The sequence below is a fragment of the Alosa sapidissima genome, chromosome 23 (genome assembly GCF_018492685.1).
Source record: "Alosa sapidissima isolate fAloSap1 chromosome 23, fAloSap1.pri, whole genome shotgun sequence".
Classification (NCBI taxonomy): Eukaryota; Metazoa; Chordata; class Actinopteri; order Clupeiformes; family Clupeidae; genus Alosa; species Alosa sapidissima.
This window is the reverse complement of record NC_055979.1, coordinates 5,015,063-5,042,583: the sequence shown is the minus strand read 5'-3', so window position 1 is coordinate 5,042,583 and position 27,521 is coordinate 5,015,063. Positions and strand designations below refer to the sequence as shown.

Below are 27,521 nucleotides of genomic sequence, written 5' to 3'. Positions count from 1 at the left end.
CCAGTTTCTCTCTCTCTCTTTCTCTCTCTTTCTCTTTCTCTCTCTCTCTTTCTCTGCCTCTCTCTCTCTCTCTCTCTCACACACACACACACACACACACACACACACAAACACACACACACACTGAGTATGTGTCCATTTTCCATTTTCCATTACAGAGCCACTATTCCATCACCAAAGCTGGAGCAGCGCTGGGATTCGGCAAGGAAAATGTCATTCTGCTGCGCACAGATGAGAGGTGGGTCTTCACGCATCACTTCCTGCCAAGCTCACGACCTGTTTCCCCCCCCCCCTGCATTATTCTGGACCACGCCGTCCCTTCACCATTTATCTGCATGTGCATTCCACAACCTGGCCGCTTGCGTTCATCATAATTTGGATGCATTCAGGTGTGCTGAGCCAACCTACCCCATACATTAGAGCCACTCTCAGGTGTGTGAGTTCCTGGCATTGGTTTAATTCTCATACGGCGCCTGTTCCCCTCCCCTGGAAGTATTATTCAAACTCATGAAAGGCCTCATAAATCTGATTGGCTATCTGTGGCCCCGTGGCTCCCTCTGCGCTCGTTCACACCGATGGCTTTTATTTCCCCTCCCAGGGGCCGAGTCATCCCCGCCGACCTGGAGGCCAAGATCATCGATGCCAAGCAGAAGGTGGGCACCTCTGTCTGAAATCTCTCTCTCTCTCTCTCTCTCTCTCTCTCTCTCTCTCTCTCTCTTTCCCTCTCCCTCTCACATTCTTTCTCCCTCACTCTCTCTCTCTCTCTCTCTCTCTCTCTCTCTCTCTCTCTTGCTTTTCCATGGCTGTCAGCTAAAGTGAAGGGGAGGAGGGAGACAAGTGGAAGGTAGTGGCTGCATATGGATAAGAGGAAAAAAGGGACAAATGGAGGGGGGCACTGACAAATAGATCAGTTCAGTTAAATTGAGAAGAACCAGAGAGAGAAGAGAAGAGAAATAGAAAGACGCTGAGAGCAAGAATGAGAGCGAGAAAGAGAGAAGGGAGTGCAGAGAGAGAGAGACAGAGAGAGGGAGAGAGTTAGTTGAGGTGACTAGGTTTTGGCAGGAAGCCTGTGGGTTCTTGCATCTGCCTCCCCGGGGAGAGTTGTAGCCTGGTGCGCAGTGGGTCGATAGCGAAGGCCATGCCAGAGCTCCCACTAAACTATGTGAAGATTAATTGGACTGACTTCAGGTCTCGTCCAGTCCGACTGCACAGGGGAGACTGTATTTTGTTTTTAACTTTCTGTTTTTTTTTCCAGTGACTGGAATGATAAGCTCCATTGTGTATTGTTGTGTGCATGTCCATGAATGATGCTCTAATGTATTCATGTCCTTTCAGGGTTATCATCCACTCTTTGTGAATGCCACGGGTGGGACTACTGTGTATGGGGCGTTTGACCCCATCAATGAGATTGCTGACATCTGCGAGAAGTACAACCTTTGGCTGCACGTGGATGTGAGTGACTCTAATCAAAGATCCTTGATTACTAGCTCCGCTTGAACCCTCTCTGCTCTAATCTAATAATACCAGACTACCAGACTCGTCTTAATTACTATTACACTTCATCTACCTTCCATCCATCATACATGAAAATATTGGCTCAAAAGCATTTTGTTTCTATAACATGATCTCTCTCTCTCTCTCTCTGTCTCTCTCTCTCTCTCTCTCTCTCTCTCTCTCTCTCTCTATTTGTTGGCGTCAGGGTGCCTGGGGAGGTGGTCTGCTGATGTCCAGGAAGCACCGTCACAAGCTGAATGGTGTTGAGAGGTAAAACACCCACTCCTTGCCTTGCTCTGGAGAGGCTGTGTAGCACTTTTGTAGATTAAAAAATGTGTCACAATCTGTCAATCATCTTTGCACACAAAGTCCGAAACTTTTTTAGTGTGTTTTTTTCCCCACATCTGACCTGATTTCAGTGAACGATGTGTTTTAACTACAGCGTTCTGAATTTGATGGACCAAAACAAAACATACAAAATTACATATTTCAGTGTGCAAAAGTTGTTATCATTTGATTAGTCCTGCACTGTCTTGTCCTAAATCGCACACGGTGTCCTTTATGTAGCCCACATAGGAACCTACTCACAGCAGTGGCTTCTAATGAACATGTGGGCCATTTGAGACCCAGCAGGTGACATGCTCATGTGCTGCTGTACCTTTTGTGTCTCAGGGCAAACTCTGTCACATGGAATCCACACAAGATGATGGGCGTGCCTCTGCAGTGTTCCGCCATCTTGGTCAGGGAGAAGGTGAGGAGATGTTCATTTTAACCATAAACACACACACACACACACACACACACACACACACACACAGGGATACACAAGAATGGCTTACATCAAAGCACAGCTTATTGAACTCAGCAGTTGACTAGTCCCTCCTTTTTTATACACACACTGTCTCTCTCTCTCACTCACACACACAGATACACACACACACACATTCTCTCCCTCCCTCTCTCTCTCACACACAAACACAGACACAGGTGCGCGCGTGCACACACACACACACACACACACACACACACACACACACACACACACACACCTTCCCACTCTTCTCCTCCTGTGGACTAACACTCTTCCCCTCCATCTTTCCAGGGCATCCTCGCAGGCTGTAACTCCATGTGTGCCGGATACCTATTCCAGCCTGACAAGCAATACGACGTCACCTATGACACCGGAGACAAGGCCATCCAGTGTGGACGCCACGTGGACATCTTCAAGTTCTGGCTCATGTGGAAGGCCAAGGTCAGAGATTTTGCTATTCATACAGAAATAGTCATTTCATAATAATTAATAATGTAATGCATATTGAAGATAATGATCGAACCATCAGAAATTACACATATTCTAAACCTTGAATGTTGTCTAATAAAGGTATTTTATGTACAAGACCATCAAGATTTAAAGAGAAAAATGTCAATTTTTGTATGCCTGTCTGAGAGGTAATATTATTGGAAAAGATGTTAAGATGTTTGATGACTCTGGAATGGATTGGTTGTCCGCCCACAGGGAACAATAGGATTTGAGCAACACATCGACAAGTGCTTGGAGCTCTCGGAGTACCTCTACAATAAGATCAAGAACCGCGAGGGCTACGAAATGGTGTTTCAGGGGGAGGTGAGAAAACGTCGCCGCCGATCCCACCCACAAGCCTCTCTGTTTGGGGAAGATAACACACACACACATACTGTGGTCATGGATCATGGATCACGCTGTCCATGGCGATGACCGTCGCATATAAAGCAGGGTTCATTCAGTTGAATCGTCAGCGAGGGTGTGTATCTCTATGTGTGTGTGTGTGTGTGTGTGTGTGTGTGGTATGTCTGTGTATGTATTACAAACATGTGGTAGATCAGTGAGTTTAAGGTGAAGGTTGGTCTGGTCCACTGGATTTGGGGAGGTCAAACAGCACCTCAGCATATTAATCTCACCCTCTCTCTTTGCCCATCTTTCTCTCTCTCTTTCTCTTGTGCTCTCTCTCTCGCTCTCTCTCTCTCTCACTTTTCTCTCTCTCTCTTTCTCTCTGCAGCCCCAGCACACAAATGTGTGTTTCTGGTACATTCCACCCGGTATGAGAGGCATGCCAGAAGGGGATGAGCGCAGGGAGAGACTTCACAAGGTACAGTTGCCACAGCAACCATCAACGACAAGCAGCAACTACAGCCCCATTACAGCCTGTGTAACCTAGCAACATTGAATGAAATTTCCAATCCTGAAATATGACACAGTGTGAACAGTCACCCCTCCATAACTAACCAGCTCTTGTCATCTTAAAGGAATTATCCGGAGTAAAATGCACTTTAGATCGATTTACGGATGATTGGGAGTACATACGTTGAGTTGACATCCAAATCATGTCATTCGGATGTGTTTTGAGAAAGTTCGATGTTACCGTTTTTAGTCAAAGCTCGTTAGCGTGGAAGTGAGAAGGGCATATTATTTTGCCGCTACAAAACGCTATTTTTATACCTCTTCTACAGTTCCAAGCAACATTGCACTTACGTGGTAGTGAGTAGAGGGTCCCTAAAGCCAAACCGAAGTATCTTTATGGTCGGATAGAGAATTCAGAATGAATTTCATCAAGCCAGTACCTTTCCGGAAATGTTGCCATCTTTGCTGCCATCTTTACTCTGGAAATGCACAATTTTGTTGCCGTTAAAAAAAAAAAAAAACATAGTCCAGTATTTCTTTTGAAATTGAAATGAAGTTGTATGGACTGGACTATGTTTTTTTGTTTTTTTTTTAAAACGGCGACGAAATTGTGAATTTCCAGAGCACACTTGGCAATCGACTCCTACGGACTTCCCCCTAAAGTCAACTCAACGTATGTACTCCCAATCATCCGTAAATTGATCTAAAGTGCATTTTACTCCGGATAATTCCTTTAAAGGAGGCAATGATACTAATTTAAGACATATTCTCGTAATATTATCCACACAAACTGGCAGCTTTGTAAATCCTTTACATTTTCTGGAGATGAATACTGAATTAAGTTCTACCTTCCACACATATGGTGATCTAATGCTCTAAATGTGTCTAATGAACTAGCTAAAGAGCACTTCAAAACAAAAAGTTGCTTGCCTGCCATCATTTCTGTTCCCATAGCCTAAGTGACTAACATAAGTCAGGTTAGTCAGTAAGTAGGCCTATGGCTGCATCTCATGCCATCAGTTGAAAAAGAGCCGAAGCTTTATCTTTCCCACTGTGTGTCTTCCGTTAGGTTGCACCCAAGATCAAAGCCATGATGATGGAGTGTGGCAGCACCATGGTGGGCTACCAGCCCCAGGGAGACAAGGTCAACTTCTTCCGCATGGTCATCTCCAACCACGCTGCCACCCGCTCCGACATAGACTTCCTCATCGACGAGATCGAGAGGCTGGGTGTTGACCTGTGAGAGTGCTGCTAGCGCCCTCCAGTGGCCACAGGTTTGCAGCCCAACTCTTTGGAGGAGGGGGAAAAAACTGAGTTATGGCTTGTCCTGTCGAACCTCCCCCCTTCAATGGCTCAACTGGTTTCCACAAAGAGATTATACTCAAGCTATTACCTTACAGTATCCCACCTCCGACCCCCTTCCTCTTTGCTTTTTCCCCAACGGCGCGGGTTGATGATGTAATCAGATGTTGTGTGCTGTCGTCTCCTGTATGCTCTCAGTGCGTCCTGTACGTTCTCTATTTCTCTCTTTGTCAGTAGGTATTTAGCTGTATGTGATAATAACAGTATAGAGCCCTGGCTTCAACAGGGCTCTTTCCAAGACAGCGGGACAGCCCCTTTCCAGCATCTGTGATGTTGTGTCTGACCATGGTAGAAATTCAATAACTCAATAATGAGATCTGTTTTATTTAAATTCATATATAAATTAATCAATTATACTGGTGCTTTATGCTTGTAAATATGGATAAATTATAAGACAAGGTGCACCACCTTCATTTAATGCAGTTTCTCTTTTCCAAAGCCCATGAGTGTTGAAGTAGTGCACTTTGTGTTGTAAAACAGTGGTAATGTACTGTACTCGGCTCTGTACTCGATCGCCATGTTTCCAGAGCTTTCCACTCTCGTGTAGACTGGGAAAAGTCCTGACACATTGCCTTTGTGAGAGATACATAATATATATATATATATATATGTAATAGTTTTCCACTATGTTTCAAATGTTTATTCTATTATGAGCTTATAGTTGTATAGAGGTTAACCTATAGGTCTATGAAAGATATATAAAAAATTGCCAAAAAAATTTATATAATGACATATTAACAGTGTTTGAGAGTCTAGTATTTTATTCCATTTGTAATGTATCTTTTAAACTATGTATTCAAATAGGTTTTAAATAATGTTTATGGTACCGTAGTGAATTTGTGAGCCAAAGACACAAACAACTAGACATGCATCAATCCGCTGCCCATCCTGAACCAATGGGTACATTTATGTAATATATGAATGAATATATATTATGGATCTTATGCACATAATGATAACTCTATGATGCACTCCCTAAATCTCAGTGCAATTGAATCGTGTTGTGTACCTGTTGTGTGTCATATGTTACTCTATTTCTGTGTCTATGTGTGTGTGTGTGTGTGTGTGTGTGTGTATATATAGATGTTTGAATGAGTGTAAATGTGTGTGTGCATGTATAAGTGTGAATGTATATGTGCATGTGTGTGTGTGTGTGTGTGTGTGTGTGTGTGTGTGTGTGTAACTTTGAATGTTCCCGAGACCTTGGGACAGAGTTGTTTGCGGCGTTGTCGTGCGATGCTTGACTCAGGCAGTGTCGTCTCTGCCCTTTTTCTTTCTTTAGTGAAAAGCACAAAGTGGGTTGGCCTCATGGGAGGCTGAGGAATGTAAAGTTCCCGTGAAGTGAGAACGGACTGTGTACATAGACAATAATCACATAAACAAGAGACATATTTATCATTTATTTAATGAAGATTTAAACATACTTATACTTACCTTCGGTGAGGAAGGCATTTTAACATGAGGTACTTACTTATTCAACCCAAATGTCTGAATTTCAAGTCTGATCGTTTGCACAGCGTCCTTTTCTCCCATTCTCCTCCATTGCAAATGGATTTTATGCCGGGAGGGAGTGACGCCGTATACAGTATTTTCTGGACCAGAAAAAGCAAAGCTGCACAATAAGCTATGTCACTGTCTGTGTATTCAGTGGAATGAAAGCTGTGTGTCCTATGGGTGATGGTCCTACTTGTGTAATGATAGGCACTTTAGCATACAATCACGCCATGTTCAAACTGTTATTGTTACATGTAATAAAACCTCTATTAAAAACACTGATGCATGTCCCTGTCTTTGTTTTGTTGTTGATCTTGACTCAGACTCTGTTTAAAAGCTTAAGAACTCTTACGTCTCTCAGTCCCACTCGCAGATTGTTTTTGGCCATCTTGTTGTGCATATAAATGCATATAGTAATAGTGACATTTATCTTTTAAGCTGTGCAGACGCAGTAGAAGTAGAAGGAAACCCCAAAGAGAGTCTGTTGATTGGCTGTCTGAACCCAAAAGTCCCAGAATCCCTTTGGTCGTCAACTCCCATTACACTGTTTAATCACCAAGGAGAAGAATTCAGCTGACCTCCAGCTGACATTATGTGTGTGTGTGTATGTGTGTGTGTGTGTGTGTGTTTGTTTAAAAAAAGTAGAACTGAAAAAAAAAAGTAGAACTGAAAGATGCAACCCTCTAAGGTCGATTCACACTCAGTAATACCATGACACCGAACAGAGATTTTTAAGAGGGATCATGACTTTGTGCTGAAAAGCCTCTATATATATATACACGGATTAAAGTATAAAGGATGATGTTGATAATGATAATAATGATGATGATGATGATAATAATGTCTATACCCTGTTCTGAGGCATAATTACAGGCTAATTTGGAAGCAGGTGTTTCAGGCATTGAGTAATAACGGCAACATAATGAAGGAGCTGATAGTTTAACCCAGGGATCACACACTGTCACTCACTCAAACCCCCCCTCACTCACACACACACACACACACACACACTCACACACACACACACATATAAACACGCATGCACGGAGAGAAAACACATCCACACAAATATGCATGCAAAGACAGACAGAGAGAGAGAGAGAAAGAGAGACAGAGAGAGAGAGAGAAAGAGAGAGTGGAAGAAAGGCTGGGGCTGGGACAAACAGATGCTGCCATTATGGCCAATGAGCTGTATCTGAGTCTGGCAAAAAAACATGGCACAAATGTACAAACACACACACACACACACACACACACACACACACACACAGTCCAAATCCAGACAGACATTCAGGGAAACAATTCAATCAGCCCAGGAGCTATCTGTGAACGTACAACAGATATCCACCACACACAACAGAAAGTCTGTGAGCCTTTATGTGACAAGTCAATGCCACTCTGCTGATGTCAAATTGTGTGATATAACCTTTAGTCATAACAAATCGTTTGAGCAAGGGCTAACATTTTACAAGGTCAACGATTTTAAACCTATGACCACACAACACTGAGTTGGCAAATAGACTAGGCCTACAACGGACACAAAGTTGAAGTTGAACTGAAGTTGAAAGATATGATATCAGTAACAGATTGAAGAATCAAAGAATCATTAATGTGGACTCATCCGGTAATATTGTGTGATTGTGTGAATTGAAGCCTGTGCAATAAGTAATAGGAGAAACTTGTAAACAGCCCCCTCTAGTGGACAGCAAAAAAAACATGTGGGCTAAACTAATCTGCAATCTTTTCAGAGCCGAAGGCTATAGTTTTTATTAACCTAATATGATTGATATCTAGAACATATGTCCTCAATATGGTATGATCATTTCTAATTTTTCAGCCATGTAACCCTACAAATCAGCAACCACACAATAAGTAATTAATTTAGACAACTATATATCACGACTTTGTCTAGTCTGATATTTTATTTAACAATAATTTTGAAGGGAATAGTTCAAACATTGCCTTACTTTATTGAGATATTTTCACACATTGGAATAAAGTCCCCAGTGCCGATTCTAGAAAACGTTGATGGGTTGGCTGGGCTGGGGCAGACTCAATTAACAATTTCACACTGGCGAAATTGCCGCGATTTTATGTACCAGAATCGCGGAACGACTGTCCCTTTCACATAGACCGAGGCGGAATGGCGGGACAAAGTGTCTCGCCAAATTCACTACCAAGCCCCCTAGACATTTTGCCGAGTTTTTTCGTTCCGGCACCAGTGTGAATGGGACAAGGCGGAAAGGGGAGTCTGGGCGGGCATTTCGGTGCTATGTTCAGCCCACCACAGGAGATTGCAAAAAAATCTAACTGATCAAATGCAGCAATAGCAGAGACAGCACATTTTGTCAATCTATAAATTCACAAAGTCTCCAGTCATTCAATGCCTGCTAGAGTTGACTGTAGCTTGGAATGCAATCAGTTGCCATAATAGGCTATTGTAAAATCCAGCGAAAAAACAAAGCATGAACTCATGAGCGTCTGTCTGCCCTATATGTATATCCTCTGATTGTAATGCTTACAGATATCTAGGCGATATTTGTAACATTTGTTTTGTATTTGGCCTGTTATAAAATCATGTAGACCTATTGAACAATTTAAAAACATTAGGAACCGCAAAGTTGAAGACAGGCTGCATAAAGACATTGCTGCAAATTTAAAACCGGATTACTCTGGAACGGCTAACTGTACAGGGACTTTACACCTTTGTGTTCGGTAAGGTCTGCTGTTTATTCTGATACATGTTTGTTATGTGTTGAGGTAAAGTTCGCGAAGTATTCCACCAAGATGAATGGGTAGGGAGACGGGCGCAAAAAATATGATTAAATTAAAGTTACTTCTCGCGAACCGTTTACCACAACAACTAACCACTAAAATCGTTTAAAAGCTGAGAAAAGGCTCTTTCTGTGATAATAGGCTACTTCACAAGTACTTTGGGTGGGACAGAATATCTATAGCCTATAGCCTACAGAGCAGCAGCTCTGGTCATATCGGCTCTGGCTCACATGATGTAGGCCTACTGCTTTAAATGCATTATCGCTTCACTACCCAACACGTGAACAAGAAAAGAAAAAAGAAACCAATGTGCTTATGTCGCGATTTCCGATAGGCCCAGGCCTAGAGAAAAGACAGCTATGGTAACCTAACAATTAGGATTTGCTTTGCCTACACTGCTGTTTGGTTGTCCCAAACTTTGAGACGATCCATAGGCTACTCGCATTAACTGAATCTTATCAACCCAAACTGCGATGTTCCAAACAGAATGACAGGATGCAATGTCTAATAATCTCACTGCCTTCGGCATTAACTGCTAACAGTGCGCCTAGGCCTACTGTTAAACACCTGAAAAATATTAAGCTGCTGTTTTCTTTTCATGACGAGCACTAGGCCTACACTTAAATGATTTATGACTGAATGGAATGTTGCGTTTTTAAGCGCCAGAACTGCTTATCACGTCGTGTGACAAAGTTTACACCAATCATCATCTTCTAATGTATCCTTATGTTGAGATGTCCATTCTCTTTGCCCTAGGCTATCATTTGTGCGCGAAGCATGTTTCAATTAAGACAATACACAAGCTATTTTTTTATTGTTGTAATAATGATTTCATTAATAAATTGTGGATTACGGCTGGCGGCGCCACTGACCAAGGCCACAGTAGCCTGTGAACCTCTGATTTTCAAAGGGAAATCACGGCGAACGCACGGGCAACTCTTCAATTTCCCTTCAAAATTACTTTTTATTGTCTGAAGACATCTATCGCAAGAATCTAACATTCTAACAGCAACAGCAAAGCAAATGCAAGCTAACCAAAGTGCAGTCGGTTCTCCCGCCATGGTTTTTGAAATCACACACCTGCTGTATCTGAAGCCCCACGCAGGCATAATAGGCTTCTGGGGCCTCATTACAGAAACTTCCTAACTCTGAAATCCTATCTTATCTCAGTTTAGGATGGCATTTAGGATTTTTGGTATTACAGAAGCATGTTTCCTAACTGCATTTAGGAAAAAGGCCTATCTTAACTTAAGATAGGAATTTGGCCATTACAGAACCATCCTAACTCAAGAATTTCCTAACTTATGAATCCTAACTTAGGATGGCACATACCCTGTCCTAAATGCAGAATAACTGCCAAAACTGACTGCAACAGTCTTGTGAGAGTGGTTGCCTAGCCTATGACAAGATGATGGACATGGCTGTTAGGGACACCATAAAGCATATTTCACTAAATAAGTTAATTAAGTGAAAACTTAAAAATGTAGCCTATAAGCTATGTGTTTTAAAACAATTATAATATTTATAACAATTAAATATTAATAATTATAACAGAATATTAGACTATTACTGGTATGTATTATTATAAATATGTTTTTTGTTTTTCCATTTTTTTATCCTGTTCATCCAATGAATCAATATTGACACACTCTCTTTCTTCCTACATAGGCCTAACCTAGACCTATTTCTCTCTGATATTATGGTTTGTCCATCTTGAGCAAACAACTGTCTTTAGAACACCATCTTTGCAACCTGACATTCTAATAGATACATTCTCATAGATACAGGCAGTGTTGTATACATTCTAATCATAGAAACAGGCATGACAGGACGATTGCCGATTTAAACATCTAACTGACAGTTATGGTTAGGATTTCTTAAGTTAAGATAAGATAGGAGGTCTGAGATAAGATAGGACACAGCCATGAGTTTAGGAACTGCTTCTGTAATAGGAAGATAGGATTTTTCCTATCTTTGAAACTTAAGTTAAGATAGGACAAGCAGTTAGGATATTTTTCTGTAATGAGGCCCCAGGCCTACGACTATCACTCTACACGCCCCCTGTTGCACGTCACAATTTAATTTACAATAGACCCTTTCAACAATAAAAACAAAAACAATGCTTGAACGTTCTATTTGGTTCCCAATCTACTTCCTCTGCATTAAGATAACATATGGAATGTTAAAAAGGAAGTCTTGTGGGGCCAACTATGATGCTGATAATGGAACTCTCTTGAAAGGGTCCATAGCTGATCCTGCCTTCTGGCTCCCCAAAATGCCGCATCATGTGAACAGATCAGCAGGCCGGCAAAATTTCACCTCGCTTTCAGACACAAAAAGACGTCTCCTCTTCCCGCAAATTTAGCGGGATCTCTGTGTGAAAAGGCCTTCAGAGTACACATACACATGTGAAAAGCAAACAATACATATCAAAGCCTTACATTCAATATCAATTATGCATTAATAATACATTGTTTTATGTAAGGAATAATAATACAAAAACACTATTTGAGATATAAAGTAACAGATAACTTTGTAGAAGGCCGACGACGAAAAAAATCTCCCTACCTAACATTACACCTGCGCGCCCGCCGCAAATGCGCTGCTATCCCGTCATGCTCTCTTCCTCGACTGCCACGTAACAGCGCAAGTGTCTGACTGCATCCATCCCACCGGAAAAAAAATCTTGGCCGACGTGTCGTACGCTCAGCCGCTAGCCCGCTAACACCGGGAAAATATAGTTTTATCACCGGTAAATAGAAGCGGAGAGCCATGGGGGGAGCCCAGAGCGTAGAGATTCCAGGGGGAGGCTCGGAGGGATACCATGTCCTCAGAGTACGTATTTCTGAACTCTGTCATGCATTTCATAGACTAGCGTTTGGAGTTAGCATCAGATTCTCTGCTCTGCGCTGACAGGGAGAGATGCAAATGAAGACCGAGGACGTAGCTGTGGCCTAGTCGTGCTACTTCGCATGCTAAGGCAATGTTTGCTTAGTGCAGTCAGTTTCTGATACCTGGGTGACGTTACACTTTATGATAGATGATCATAGCACGAAGTGCTGCATGCTCACCCATTGAAACATACATTATTGGTTGATATTCTGAAATTGCCATGAAGCCTAAATGGAAGTGTAATGTTAGCAATGCTGTCCAGAAAGCGGCAGCTACAACATTAGCGGTGAACCAATGCTAGCTGACTGTGCCCCACTGTGGCGTTTAGTCGTCAGTCAGATGAACATGGATTATCTCATTGTGACAGTGATTATCTCAAGAATAGTCTGCTTCCTGATTTTGCTGTGATGGGCACTTTGTATGCAAGATATGATCATTGGAACAATGTAATAACGTTTAACCTAGCCAGTATGCTCCTCTTCACTTCGTGATAAGTAATGGGTGGCTAGCTGACTCTACATTGTGTTTGAAGCGCTGTTACGTTCAGTTTTGAGTAACGTTAGTGTTTTACACGTCTAATGTATTCGTGCGAATATAATTCTTGTGTCCCATAAGATGTAACGTTAACGTAAGCCTCTGTTCAAGGCTGGCGCCGCAATGTTATCACCAAGGGATGCGTCAGTGTGCCTAATCATAACCTCAATGTCAGTTATCTATAGAGGCGACGTGTCTATCTGTTCTCCTCTTCAGGTTCAGGAGAATTCGCCTGGCCACCGAGCAGGGCTGGAGCCCTTCTTTGACTTCATCGTCTCCATCAACAATACAAGGCTGGTGAGTTCATTTTAGACCCAGTCTTGTCAGAGTAGGCCTAGTACGGGGTTGTGTAGCATTGATGGTGTAGTGGTATCTGGATGGGCTAATTAACGCACCCCTCTCATGGTCGAGATGGAGATGGTAAACTGTACTGCATCTGTCAAAATAGAAAAGACTTAAAATTATTCAGTTCAAGCGACCTAAGGTCACAGACGTTTGATATGAACCAAGTGTGTTTTCCATAAGCCGTATACTTTGTTTATGTGAATTGGGTTATAAGAGGAGCTGTAATGGGGCCCTCGTAGTCCTCTGTGTAGATAAGGTTAACATTTTGTTCACCAAATGTAAGCCAATAGTTACCTCACACCCTTTGTGAAATGCAGAACAAAGACAACGACACACTGAAGGACCTGCTGAAGGCTAACGTGGAGAAGCCAGTGAAGATGTTGGTGTACAGCAGCAAGACACTGGAGCTGAGGGAAACCACGGTCACCCCTAGCAACATGTGGGGAGGCCAGGGGCTTCTAGGTGTCAGCATCCGCTTCTGCAGCTTCGAGGGAGCCAATGAGAACGTCTGGCATGTCCTGGTGAGTCGCACGGGGAACCAATGGCAATGCTCCTTACTGTGAGGTGGTTATTGTTATGAGACTTGTTTTGATGGCGTGTCGCAAAGTCTGATAAACCTCAGTGCCAAACAGGAGTCAGACATCATGTAGATGTTCATCTGAAATATAGCTGATTGCCTCCCGTAATTGTGGATCCCTCTTAGTCTGTATGTCTTACTGTCTGTGCCTTTGTTTGCCACAGGAAGTGGAGCCTAACTCTCCAGCTGCATTAGCTGGTTTGAGGCCGCACACAGACTACATCATTGGGGCAGACACGGTCATGAATGAGGTTGGTGGCTTGCTGTCTACCTGAAATTTACATACTGTGTGTGTGTTTATGTATGCGACTGCTGTCTGATTTTTGCCTGTGTTCAAAGAATATGGTTCCGTGAGGGAAGAGAAATAATATTCCAGAGATCCTGACTCCTGAGATCCAGATTATTCCAGAGATCCTGATTATTTTTATTTAAAAAAATCAACACCTACACCAGTCTGTCCAGTCAGGCTGGAAGTCTGAGCTAAAATAAAGCACTGCTGATAAGCACGATCTCTCTGCTGCTGCAGTATCTGATCCCTGAGGAGTTCATGCCAACCTCCTGTAGAGGCCACAGGTTGCCAAGGCCTGCAAGCACCCTCAGATGAGCTCCAGTTACACCGCGGGCACCATTGTTGTTGCTTTGGGAGAACTCATCCAGTCTGTTGTTCATCTATAATGTGCCTTTTGTCAGTCACAGAGCATTATTCTAAGTCTCTTTCCGACCAAGTAGTTACAGGAACTTTGTTATAGGAACAGTCCACTTCTAAACAGTTCTACTAACTACTCTCCCCCAAAACCGGCTTTGCCATTTGCATTTGCACCGGCTAAGTGGCTATAGGAACTGGTTGCCCATTCAATTGCAAAATGCCCATTTAACTTGGGTTGACAGTGGGCCTGACAAATAAGTTAAACCAATCAACAGACCTAGGTCACAAGGGTTCCTATGTGGAAAAGGGAAAAGACCCTGCCTTGGAGTAGGAGCTGAAATAGTTACAGGAACTGTGGTCAGATGAACTTCCCCAGATCCCCAAATTGGTCTGGTCGGAACACAAGAAAAAAAGGGTTCTAGGAACTGTAAAAATCCCATCGGTGGGAAAATGCCTTATGTTGCCCTATAGTGTTTTGCACAATTAGTCCAAGGGAAGCCTTTGCTGAATGGAAGTGACCATTACTGTGGTATACAACTGCTCTGTGCATGACTTACTGTACACGGCACAGAGACACGTGTTATGTGTGACTGGACTGCAGTACTTCTCTTCTCACTGCTCTGTCTGTCTGTCAGTCTGAAGACCTGTTCTCCCTGATCGAGACCCACGAGGGCAAGGGGCTGAAGCTCTACGTCTACAACACAGACACAGACAACTGCCGAGAAGTGGTCATCACTCCCAACAGTGCCTGGGGTGGAGAGGGCAGGTATGAAACTGTGTGAGAGAGTGTGTGTGTAAGTCAGATTTGGCAGACTCTTTGATCCCAAGCAATAAGGACTAGCAATGTTGTTTGGAAATCAAACCTGTGTGAATGTGTGTGCATACGTGTTTGTTTACCTGTTTCTGTTTGCATTTTAAGAGAGAAACTGTGAAAATCTATGCAGTGTTTCCTCTACGTTAATTTTAGCATGGCGGCCCGCCACGGTTTAAATTAATACCGCCACGGTATCAGAATTAGGGCAGACGCACAATGTAGTTGCAGTTGCTTTTTAAATAATCGTCCTGCAGACGTATCCTGCCCTGCTGGCTGCCGCTTACATTACAATTGAACAATAAGTTGCCTAAACTAGTCCGAGGTTATTATCCAGTTTCACTTCACATATTATATATTGTATTGATGTAGCCTATTTAAAACGGGAACTGTTTTCTCAGTGTTTCCTCTTCATTTAGCAGTGCCACTGCTTCAGAATTAGGGGAGACCCATAATATTATCTGGACGCATAGTAGGCTAAATGCCTTCTGCTGGCTGCAGAAAATTGCAGTTTAACAATAAACAGTAATGCTAATCCGAGGTACCTGTCTAGTTTTATTCCATACATATATTGTTTTTATAGACGTTAGTGGCATGCGCTACGCATGTTTGTCAACATTGCAAAAACTACAATTTTCGCACAACTTGGTGGAAAGGTGTAGCACAGGCTGGAAAACCCATTATTTTCTGGAGCTGATCGTATTGAATGTATTTCCCATATCTTACATTAGATGCGCACTCAATCGCGATTGGCGCAGGAAAAAAAGCAACGACTGGTAGTAACGAAGGTAAATTGGATTAAAGCAAAACTTGGCCAAAAACATTTTGTATGCACTTGCGGTGATGGCCTAGTCGTGTGAATCGCGGACTATAGCCTAACCAAAGAAAGTAAAGGAGATTTGCACCAAATAAAGGGAGTGTTGTGGGTTGAGTTTCTACAACATGTTGGCAAAAAACTTAATTTCTGTCAGAAACGAAGTAAGCTAGGCGTTTTCTCCTTTGTCAATGTGAACTACCGGTATGTTCAAGCAGTGACATGTGGTTTAATGCATGGGTTAACCTGACGTGAGTCAGAAGATGGGCCTGTCTTTAGTTCCTGAATCCTGTTCCTCTCAAGTCACATTAAATGGTGTGATTAGCAACTAGAATAAAAAAAATCCTGGGAGTGACACCCCCGACCGGATGGCCTGCCGCCACTGTTCTAGAAAAGAATCTAGAGGAAACACTGCTATGATAAGTCTTATTCCTTATCCTACTACTATGCTGGTTGTATGTGAGAGTGGGACAGTTTTAATATCTGAGTCCTACTGTCAAACTGCGAGGTGCAAAGGTTTGTGTGTGCGTATGTGCTTGTGTATGCTAACCCATGCTTACCCATGCTCTTGCTCCCGTGTCTCTGCAGCCTGGGCTGTGGCATAGGCTACGGCTACCTGCACAGAATCCCCACGCGGCCCTTCGAAGAGGGCAAAAAGATCAGCTTCCCAGGTCACGTCCCCACCGAACCATCAAGCCCGTTGAAGGACGGCTTCACAGAGGTGTGTGTGTGTGTGTGTGTGTGTGTGTGTGTTGGATGGAGAATAGAAAACTGAGATTTTTGTTTTTGTGCTTTTTTTGCTTGATGCTTGCAAAGCAGTTACAACATCTGCAGTCACTTAATCACTGGTCTTTTGTGGGATGTTTGCAAATGATTTTGTTCAGCAGAACAGATCGCTGTGTTATAAAATATAAATAGATCTTCAAAACAGCCCCATCACTCTTCTCCACATAACGTTGTGCACATGTGTAGAGGAGAGGTCCTTCCCAAGAGACGGCACCATCTGCCTCCATTTGAATTCTGTCCCCTCATACACCCCACTCTCTCTCCTCTCTCCTCTCTTCTCTCTCCTCTCTCCTCTCTCCTCTCTCTTCTCTCTTCTCTCTTCTCTCTTCTCTCTTCTCTCTCCTCTCCTCTCTCCTCTCTCCTCTCTCCTCTCTCCTCTCTCCTCTCTTCTCTCTTCTCTCTTCTCTCTCCTCTCTTCTCTCTCCTCTCTTCTCTGTTTCTATCCCTCCTTTTTCTTCCTCTTCCTGAGCCACAGACTGAAGACTATGTCTGAGGGAACAAAAGGGCAGCAGGGTCCCCACTGTCTGGAACACAGAATATAGGGCTGTTCTAAATGAACACAGTGATGACATTACCACACGTTATGATTGTATATTCATTTGACATGAACTCAATCCAATCTGCTCCAAGGCTCTAAGCTCTACTCCTCCTTGTAGTGGAATTCTAATTCTGACTTGTCCGCCCTGTCGTCAGGTGCAGCTCTCGGCTGTGTCCCCTCCTCCGACCGCTGCTCCCGCCCCCACCGGCCTGGAGGATAGCCTCGCAGGTCTGTCACTCGCCTCGGCCACACCCGCCATGCCCAGTGAACTGCACACAGGTACGCCCCCAAGTTAACGCCCGGTGTCTAATTAGCCACTGATACTACAAGAAACGTTATTCTGCATGAAGATATAATAATAAGCCCATGCTATTGTAATGGGAAATGAGCCAAAGTGTAATGTGGCCTGGACAGCACTTAGTACAGTTATTCAGCTTCAGTGTCTATATACAGACACTAAGCTCCAAAATAGTAACCAGATGAAGTTCCAGATGTGTTCTGTGTAATTGAAGTTGTAGAATTTGGAGTGCAACCACTAAATCATTGTTTAGAAAGTTTTGAGTTCCTTCTTGGACGCTTGTAAACCAAAGCCTAACATCACTTTTGTATTCTAACCACCATATTATTGTGTATAAAGCTGCTGGTGATAACTTAAATCTTTGTTTTGCAAGTCAAGTGGTTTCAGACATCTTTGTGTGTGTGTGTGTGTGTGTGTGTGTGTGTGTGTGTGTTCCACAGGCGTGCCTACTGTACCCTTGCTACCCACCCAAGTCAGCCCCTCCCTGGCCTCTGTGCCAGGGGTGAACCCTGCCACTACGCTACCAGGTGAGCATCCAGCCTTTAAGCAGTCACTGGTCTCCTCCTCATCCCTCATCACGTCTGCTCCTGCTAATAGGCACACTGCACACGTGTGTGGGGCAAATGGGATTATCTCAGCTACACCATCAATTAAGGATGTCATTCATTTTGATTAAGAGTAATTGAGTGTGATAACAATGTTAATGAAAATGTAAATATGTTTGCCTGCATTGACTATTTGTGTGTATGTTCACTTATTTTTCTTGCATGCTATCACCTGTGTTCTAATGTAATTGTGTGTGTGTGTGTGTGTGTGTGCACACAGGCCTCATGCCATTACCTGCTGGCCTGCCGCCTCTCCCGAACCTCCCAAACCTGCCCAACCTGAACATCCCGCTACCTGACCTGAGCGGCGTCTCATTACCGGGCATCAGTGGCATGCCTCCTGTCGTCGGTAAGCCCACACACACACACTCACGCTCAGCTATGTCACTGCAAACACACCAGACGGTTAGTTACATGAAGTGAACTGGTGATTACAATTACTGTGAGTTGCTCAGTAACACAAATGTACACACACAAACATGCGCAACCTTTCACAGATTTACACACACATTAGTCTTACTGACAGCTTGAAACACTCCCAGCACCCCACCCTTGACAGCGGTTTCTGCTGTTCACAAGTGCCAAAAGAATGGCGCATGTAAGGCAGACATGTCAAAGTCAAGGCCCCCGAATGAATTATCTACGGCCCCCGGGATGATATTTGATTAGTATTAGAACCGGCCCGCAGGCCACAGCCACCGGCTGCTGATTTGCATGCACCAATACTCCATTCCCCACAATGCAACGGTAGCCCGCGAACTCACTGCGGCGCCGCAAGTCAGGGCAGATGTCAACTTTCAGCTACCCCCCTCCCCAGTGTTGTGCCTGAAATCGTTCATATTTTGAGCGACCGTGAACTGTCCGCAATGTGGACGATGGTCTGCAGAGTGAAATTATTCCCGGGCCATCATTTGATAATTTGCTGCGCAATTGATCAAGGAGCCGCGGACAGAAAAAGAAAACAAACATTTCTGCGATTAGTAGGAAATACTTGTTAGTTTGGTGTCATCAAACATAGAGGCATAGAATTAAGTCGTGGTATGAGCGTTTATTCAATGCATGCGTGTGCACGTTGGTAGCAAAGCTTCAACCTATTGGAAGGCTATTTAATTATAAAACGACATTTAATAGAACGACGTGGATTTATGCAACTTCCATAAAAAACAGAGCACAGACTATATACAACACTGTTTGGCATTAAGTATTAAAGTCAGCCAAAAGCTATTAATTAGTCTTAGTTAAAGATAGTTAAAGATCTCCAGATCAGTGATTTACGTATGATCTGATCCGCCATTTACCGTTCACAAAAGCTGGTATTGTGTCTCCTGAATCCTTACATTCAGGCATTCAAATTAAATGTAATTAAATAGCATATAAATATTCTATCAGTGTATGATGCTTGCATGAGGGAAACATCCCAAAACAACAGCACCCATAACTGCTGTTGTTTTGAGAAGTATTTCTCATGCAAGCATCATGCAACAATGCAAAAACAATGAAACTATTGTAGGCCTAATTATATTTTACATTAGTAAAGCAGTACTCTGATGTGCATGTTTTCACAAACTTTTGTGAACAATCTTAGCACCTTAAACATTGACTGTTTTGAAGTACATGTATAGCAATATAGTATAAAAATAATAATAATTGTGATATCATTATGATAATTTGATGGGGGGTGGGTTCATGTAGGTGGGCCCTATGACCCCAAAGTATGCCTTGACTGGGCCTCAGGTCAAAGAAGTTTGAGAAAGGATGATGTAGACGACAAAGCAGCAAGGAGGCATCATATGATCATTTAAACAAGTTTTATGACCAGGTCGGTGAGGATGGGAAAAATCGTAAATTTCTGTGCAAACTTTGCACTTCAGTCACAGTCATTATTCATTTAATCATTAAATAAAATACAGTAGGCCTACACGTCTTGGTACAATAGGTGCAGTCATTTTAATGTTTTAATAAACATTGAACCATTCCGGCCCTCGGCTTGTAGCAAATTTGTTTTTTTGGCCCTCTAATGTATTTGACTTTGACATCCCTGATGTAAGGACTGTCGTCATCAAGCAGTGATGGCGCCCCTAGTGGCCAGTGTGGGCTGAGCACAACAGTGTATGGAGGTAGAAGTATCAAAGTGACCACTCACAGAATGAACTGAATTGTGTGTGTGTGTGTGTGTGTGTGTGTGTGTGTGTGTGTGTGTGTGTTGGCAGGTCTCCCCCCACTTGCTCCCCTAGCTCCTCTGCCCCCTCTGAACCTCCCTGGCATGGCCCCCCTCCCTATGCCCACCATGCTACCCACCTCCCTGGCCTCCACGTTACCAGCCATGCCTGCTGTCAGCCTGCCACCCGCCGTCATCCTGGACACCAGCACGGCGCCAGAGGTTACCATGACAACAGAGGCTGCGGCTCATGCCCCCGTGCCTGTACTCACGGAGACGGCAGCCGCTGCGGCTACGACAGAAGACACCCCACCAGCCGCAGAGTCATCATAACAAAGTGCTGTTTTTGTTTTGTTTGTTTGTTTCACTATTCCATCATATTATTTGTGGATATGCGCACTCTCTCTCTCTTTTTTTTCTCTCTCTTTTGCTCTCTTTCTTTCTTTCTTTCTTTCTCTCTCTCTCTCTCTCTCTCTCTCTCTCTCTCTCTCTCGCAGTTTCTCCTTGTTACACTCTCTCAAATGTATTTATTTGGCCCTGGAAAAGTAGTGGGCTCCAGACACAGAGAGAGACTGGCCCAGCCTGCTGGACGCAGGGCGCACTCTGAAGGACGCAGAGATGAGCTGAAGGATTCATGAATGGACAGCGCAATGAGTGTATGAAAAGCAGGAACTGAACAAAAAAAGAATACCATGCAGATAAATGTAAAGCGGCCCCCTCATAAGCGCCCTGCATAGCCTTGATTTCTCTCCTTTACGGTGCGCCTCCCTCTGATATTTCTGTACTGCCATTTATGTTTTGGTTTGTTTCTTTTTTTAAATTGCTTTGGAATCGATAAATCATTTTTTTTCTCGATGTATTTTTAGTTATGCCTCGTGATTGTATTTTATTTTTGTTTGTTTTTCCCCTCTTTATCTCAGAGAATCATTATATTGCATTTTTGCACCATTTTTGTTATTAATTTGGGTCTGATTTCTCCTATAACTATCTCCCTCGTGCACAGTCCATCATGACACTCCACTCCCTCCGTTTGGTGTTTGGTTGCGGGTACACGGAGTCGTCGCTCGATAACTCCACGGAGACAGAGTCACCTGCCGATGGGCAGCTGGGCGGTGCGGGGAGGCTCCGTGGGTCAAGGGAGAGGTGTCTAACGATGGTTCTTTTCCCGTACACACGAGCAATAAACTACACCGGATTTTACACTAAACCGACTGCCCTCTGTTTGAATGGTGGTGTGCTAATACTGTAGGCAAGATCAATTGAGATCAGAAGTTATTAAGAGAGACTTTATGTTGACAGTGGTCAAAAATCAAGCATGGGTTTTCTCACACTTCACGGTCACTGGACAAGGTTCTGAGGAAGTTTGCACAGGTGTTTGCACAGGCTCCATAAATCACACATGGCAGGATGTAGTGGCCGCTTGTGAGGACATCAATAAAGATACAACTCAAAAATACACAGTACACATACATCTTTAGGGATGTGAGATCTAATCTGGAGGTGTTATGATCAGTTGAAAATCTTTGGTAAGTGACCAAATGGACATTTTCACAAGAGCAAGGAGGATACAACAAACAATAAAATGACCATGAACTATACAATACAGTGGTGGGTTGGTTCACTTTGTGTGTGTGTGTTTCAGCACTTGCATGTCACAAGTGTGTGTAAGCTAGTCATTCTAGTAATGCTCATTTTAATTTATTTATTTATTTATTTAACTAATTCGAGAGAGATTGCTTGTGTGTGTGTGTTTTTGTGCACAGCTAGAAAGACATCAGGAATTCAACAGGGGTGTATTCCAAGTAGTAATTCTTATCTAGGTTTGCCACAAAACCACTATCATAGCCGGGTATTCATCACTGCTTTTAGTATGTGTGGTAAACCTGATAACGCATCAGCCCAGGGGCTTGGATCTTCTATTAAAAGGTTTACCACTTCCTCTGAGTTAACTTACCCAGATCTGCCACCTACTTGGAATATACACCAGGTGGCAGACACACACATATGTATATATGGGGTGCGACTCAGGATCATAATTGAAATTCAGTGAATGAGCAAATTATCTGGGCGCAATTCAGGATCATATTAGAATTCAGTGACCTAGGAGTGTTCTCCCTAGAAGAACATGATTTCATGGAGGTAATAATGGGTTCTCTCATATCACATGGCAGCTAAGTGACAGTTTGCCTCAGGTGTGGGTCATATGATCTCTGTGTCTGTGCCTCAGGACAGCAGTGTCTTCCACCAACAACCTTGACACCATCTTTTCTTAAGAAACTCCCTGCCCCCATTGGCTTTGACCATGTGAAGCCTCCTCACTATACAAAGGAGATTGGTTAGAGCCATAGACTGTAAAGGTTAGAGCTTATATGTTCATTATTGTGCTTATTGTCATATCTCTTAATCTTTTTAAGTAAAAACAGATTTTTATATGTGTTTTTTCTCTGGCATACTCAATAAAATTCTTGTTAGAGGTAGTACCTTTCAATGTTATAGTTTGCCACAGTATTGTCATACTGTACATTGTACAGAAGGATACATGTCTTTACCAGCAGGGGGCAACAAAGTAAACTGCTTTCAATCCATCCACTGACCCATAAATAGCTTTATAAAAAACTCTAAACTCAGGCAAACACTTGGCAAAACTTGTAATTGACAAGCATTCCCTTGCTAAAAGTAACAGAAATTTAATAGAGACGTATTCCATTTCTCTCATGTGTGTGGTTTCCCCATTAAATTATTTCAACTAAGGGAAAAACATTTAAAAATACAGGGTGAGGACCTAAAAATATATCCCTTTTTTATTTCCCCCATTGTCTGTAATATACTTAGAAGAAGTGTGATCTAGTGCCATCAACCCTCCACATCCAACTGTCCACAGGAGGCCTCACAGAATCAGCTCAGTCTTTTGTACACAAACATAAGGATGGACAAGGATGTTTGATAAGGATAAGGATGTTATGATCAACAGATGGAGAGCCTATTGTCGTTTACATTAATTCTCAGGTCATTGACCATCTTAACCAGTGCTGTCTGTGGGAACGAAATACAGATTGTAGTCTCTAAATATGTTATTCAGTTGTTTATAAATAATTTTCTCATGACTTGTACTAATTTTACTATCGCCCCAAATGCCAACCAAACTCCAGTCCTACCTATGTGTAACCCACACCACTGCCCCATAGCTCCATAGCACCCTGTTCAACACTGATCCCAACCAGGACTTTGACCTTGATCCTACATATAACCCCAACCCTGGCTCATGCCATCAAAGACATCCAACTGTGAAAACAGTCCCTCTCTATCTTCAAAAAACTCTTGAAGATAACTCTTTCAAGAACACCTCCTCTCCTAGTGCTAACAACCTCACACACCTATAGGCACGTACCACACTCTTCCCCCACTTCCCTCTTCCCTTTGACTAGTACCTAATATATAGGCACTCCTATCCTCTAGTATTGACAGATGCAGTGATAATTCCTAGCTTCTCTGCACTGTAGTTTAAACGTTATTCTAATGCTGTAACTGTAGTTTAAAAGTTTAAATGTCAATAGCGTATTTGCTATTCTACTGGTGTTATGTAGCTGCTCTGTAGCTTAAATGCTAAAATGTTATTCCATTGCTGTAAGTCGCTTGGGATAAATGTGTCTGGCGAATGAAATGTTAATGTATGCAAACAACCTGAAGGAAAAGCATCAGCACTGTTACTATCAGGCACAGAAAAAATATATTTGACATTATTATGCTTTTATACCAGTGACAAAATATTCACTTTTCTACTTGGATGGCATGGGTTTGGTGTTGTTTTTGTTGGGGTTCTTTTTTTGTATATGGCCAGGATTGGTTCCTTAGGCTTGTGACAAATATCCTGGCTGTAAGAAACTGCCTGATTTTCATAATTTGTCTTTGCCTTTCACACAAAGATGGTATACTTAACTACACATACCCCACATTTTTACATCCTCATTTTAGTTGGGAGCAGTGATATTCACCACCATTTGGAAAATTCCATAGGGTAAATTACCATGGACTAGAGAGGAGTGGGTATTTGTTATTCTTTATCCAATAAGAAGAATGTGAATGCAGCCAGTTTACACATCACAATCCCTGGAATTAGACAAGGAATCATCCCATGTCCCATTGGCATTATATTGTACAGGAATAAAGCAAGCTAACGCGATTTGCCACTTAGAGAAGTTAGATCACATCGCCAATTAGATCACAGCACCGCTGACAAGCCTCCAGTTCTGGTAACAAATGTACATGGGAAGCAAACAAGGAGCCACATCTGTGGGGGGTATTATAACATGTTGAACAGTCAGGGATGCAAACAGAGGTATGGTCAAAAAGGAGTGAGATTATCGAAGCCCACGCCCCCACAGGAAATATCATATAATTACATTTTGCCACCACCTCTGCAGGGGCGGAGTCAGAGGGGTGGCTCCGGGTGGCACAGGCCACCCTTGAGATTCGCTTGGCCACCCCCAAATCTTAGTCTACAATTGGCCATTAACATGGTCTAAGGCAGGACCTTTCTTGATGCACTTGCAGCAGTTTGAAGTATCAGACGTCAGAAATGTAAGTGGCAAACACGCTTGCCTTTATTGGCCTACAGGCTACTGCTTGTGCTAACACGCAAAGATATCTATTTACCTATTGCATCTGCCAGTCCTAATGTAATGTTAAGAAAACTTTTCATTTATGGTTCATCAAGCTTAGGCCTACTCACTAAACACTCGTCGCATCTAGGCTACAGGTAGCGATATTCTGATGACATGTATGACCATTCAACCAGTCAAGCATGTGTTAAAATATTGAAATTATTGGAAGTTTACATAGCTTAGGCTAAACTGTATGCTTATTTCGTCCCCAATACCTGTTTTATTCGTCCCGATCAGGAGGGATAAATGAAACATTGTGCACATTCCACTTTTGCTTATAATAATTAAATAATTCCTGAACGCAGGGCTGGACTGGCCATCTGGCATACTTTTGCCTTTTTTTTTATTGGCCGAGCCAGTCTTTATAAAGTTCATTTTCCATAGTAGCACGTGACAACAAAATCATATGCCTGCGTTCTGTTCCCAGAGCTTTCTCTGTCTATGATCTGCAGCGTTTCTCAAATTATGAGCCTCCTCGACAAGTAGATTGCTGGTCTACGGAGCCATGAATTTAAATTACGCCCCACTTCTGTCTGTTAATTTGCGGCACAATTGAATGATATTATAGAACAGCGGACCGAAGGTTTCCCCGATCAGGAAATACTCTAGCCTGGCGGGGCCATCCTATATCATTGAGCAAATTAATTTGCCGCCGCTAGGGTGCGTCTAGATTTCTAGGCTAGAAATACTCCTTAATTTGCAACTTTTTGTAGGCCTAACAGAGGTAGCCTAAATATCGTGCCTATGGCGATGTCCGCTTAAAAAAAACATTTATTTCACTTGTCTCTCTGGATTGAACGCAGAATGTGGGCTGTTGCGCAAATAGATGAATGAGGGAGGGAGATTCCATTAACAAAAACCTAAAGTTTTGCTAACATTTTCTCCATTATTATCGTAAAATATGTCTCCATGCAGGGCAGGGCTGGTTCTAGGCTAGGCTACTATGTTTGGGTGGGCTGGTAGAAATTTTGGGTGGGCAACATAGCAAAGCTGTCAAATTGGATCAGAACTAACATTAACACAAAACAATAAGTACTACCTAGCTTGAGTTACTGCAGCCAACAGCATGTCTGATGTATTTAAAATACAAATTTGTATTTTATTTAGTTGGAAAAAAATGGCATCGTATTTTGTATCAAAATACTGTATAGGTTTGTAGTTTAAAAATACTGCCAAATACCTTTGGTAAAACCAATGACCTACTTTTGGTGATGTGATTATAAAAGTGAAAAACAATGAATGCAGCACTGGTGCTGACTTGTAATTTGCCCACAGTTGTTGTGATCAGAATATTGAGATTCAGGCAGATAAGTAACATGTAGGTTGCTCACACACTCATCCCAACCTCAAGTTTCTTGAGAACTTTAGTCATCCAATTCGAACACATGGAACCGGTTATGTGGTTGCCCTGCAACAAGTTGCCCCATGTGCAACGTTAACAATGTTTGCTCACATACACAATACACTCCTTCATACCAACTTCAAGTTTCTTGAGAACTTTACTGATCATTAATCATCCAATCGAAAGACATGGGACTGGTTATGTGGTTGCCCTGCAACAAGTTACCCCACGTGAAAATGTAATTAATAATTTGCCCACACTTGTTGTGATCATAATATTGAGATTTAGGAAGATGAAATTGCTCACATACACAATACACTCCTTCATACCACACTCAAGTTTCTTGAGAACTTTAAAGAAAATAAACAAATAGACAAAAAAGCAGGTCAAATTATTTTAACAGCTACAAAAATAGATGCACATAGATATAAGTTATTGTGGGGGGAAAATGTATTGAATGAGTATATTTGTATATCTTCATTTAATAGAATAGAATAAAATGGGTTATATTTTAATGTCCCCATGATGGAATTTGTTTTAGCACAGCATAGCCCATTTTTTTCTTTCAATTTATGAGTATGGTGTTTGTGTCTGGTTTCCTTAATGTATTTGTGCTAATTTCACATCTTGAGCCTGTTTCTGTTTATCTGGTTGTTTTGCCTCATGCCACCCTTGAAATAATCAGTGCCTCACCAGTGCCACCCTTGTTAAAAATGTCTAGAATCGCCACTGCACCTCTGCCATCCAGGGCTCACCCTATTCACACAAAAATGTTAAATATGAAAATACACTGTCCCAGTTCCTTCCCTTATTCTGTCTGCTGGGGCCTGACTTTGCTGGCTTGTCTTGACAGAGGAGCTGGGCCACACTGGGTAGATATGATGGTAGCCACTCTCTCTGTGTGTATAGCACTCTGGCAGTGATTCAACAGAGCATGCACTCCCTTGTTAGCATAATTAATCTCTTTCATGCAGAAAGTACATTTGGCATGTCCCTTTTTTTTCAAATTTTTTTTAAAAAGTCTGACATTTTGAATTTGTGTTTGGCTGTCTTGACCTCAATCTCCGTTTCAACCTGTAACCAAGACCAGTTCCAATTTGTTTTACAACCCTCATCCACTTTCTTAAACTGTTAGTGTCTCACTCTCATCAAATTCTCTCATTCTGTAAATGAAAAGTTGCATATATTAGCCATAGTGTTACCCTAGACCTGACTGTATCATAACAGAGTG

General features: G+C 42.5%; 3 protein-coding genes across 9 annotated transcripts in view; all 3 read left to right on the top strand.

Annotated features, from left to right (window-relative positions):
- Window positions 1–6,786, top strand: part of gad1b (glutamate decarboxylase 1b) — a 21,075-nt gene extending 14,289 nt beyond the window's left edge. For both annotated transcript variants that reach the window (XM_042080563.1, XM_042080562.1), the window contains 9 exons: window positions 159–238; window positions 599–653; window positions 1,336–1,452; window positions 1,700–1,764; window positions 2,167–2,245; window positions 2,597–2,746; window positions 3,011–3,118; window positions 3,531–3,620; window positions 4,722–6,786. In XM_042080563.1, coding sequence (XP_041936497.1) covers window positions 159–238; window positions 599–653; window positions 1,336–1,452; window positions 1,700–1,764; window positions 2,167–2,245; window positions 2,597–2,746; window positions 3,011–3,118; window positions 3,531–3,620; window positions 4,722–4,895 — 918 coding nt within the window. In that variant the 3' untranslated portion in view covers window positions 4,896–6,786. The remainder of the gene's footprint in view (window positions 1–158; window positions 239–598; window positions 654–1,335; window positions 1,453–1,699; window positions 1,765–2,166; window positions 2,246–2,596; window positions 2,747–3,010; window positions 3,119–3,530; window positions 3,621–4,721) is intronic.
- The window catches only part of LOC121698443 (dynein, cytoplasmic 1, intermediate chain 2a), a 185,743-nt gene that overhangs the window by 113,941 nt on the left and 44,281 nt on the right, over window positions 1–27,521 (top strand). The gene's annotated exons all lie outside the window — the stretch shown is intronic.
- On the top strand, window positions 11,900–21,885 carry gorasp2 (golgi reassembly stacking protein 2). 3 transcript variants are annotated; one of them, XM_042080570.1, is made up of 11 exons: window positions 11,902–12,118; window positions 12,926–13,006; window positions 13,372–13,575; window positions 13,796–13,882; window positions 14,913–15,043; window positions 16,491–16,623; window positions 17,382–17,505; window positions 17,965–18,051; window positions 18,350–18,478; window positions 20,340–20,526; window positions 20,566–21,885. In XM_042080570.1, the coding sequence occupies exons 1-11, from the start codon at window positions 12,056–12,058 to the stop codon at window positions 20,618–20,620; spliced, it is 1,281 nt and encodes a 426-aa protein (XP_041936504.1). In that variant the 5' UTR covers window positions 11,902–12,055; the 3' UTR covers window positions 20,621–21,885. The 3 variants fall into 3 exon arrangements, with proteins under 3 accessions (XP_041936503.1, XP_041936504.1, XP_041936502.1); XM_042080569.1 differs by having other exon boundaries at window positions 11,900–12,118; window positions 17,388–17,505; window positions 20,340–21,885; XM_042080568.1 differs by having other exon boundaries at window positions 20,340–21,885.

Coding starts and splice junctions, on each gene's coding strand:
- gorasp2 (XM_042080568.1), top strand. CDS start 12,056: ATGGGGGGAGCCCAGAGCGTAGAGATTCCAGGGGGAGGCTCGGAGGGA. Junction 12,119..12,925: donor AGGGATACCATGTCCTCAGA/GTACGTATTTCT, acceptor TCTCCTCTTCAG/GTTCAGGAGAATTCGCCTGG. Junction 16,624..17,381: donor TGAAGGACGGCTTCACAGAG/GTGTGTGTGTGT, acceptor CCCTGTCGTCAG/GTGCAGCTCTCGGCTGTGTC.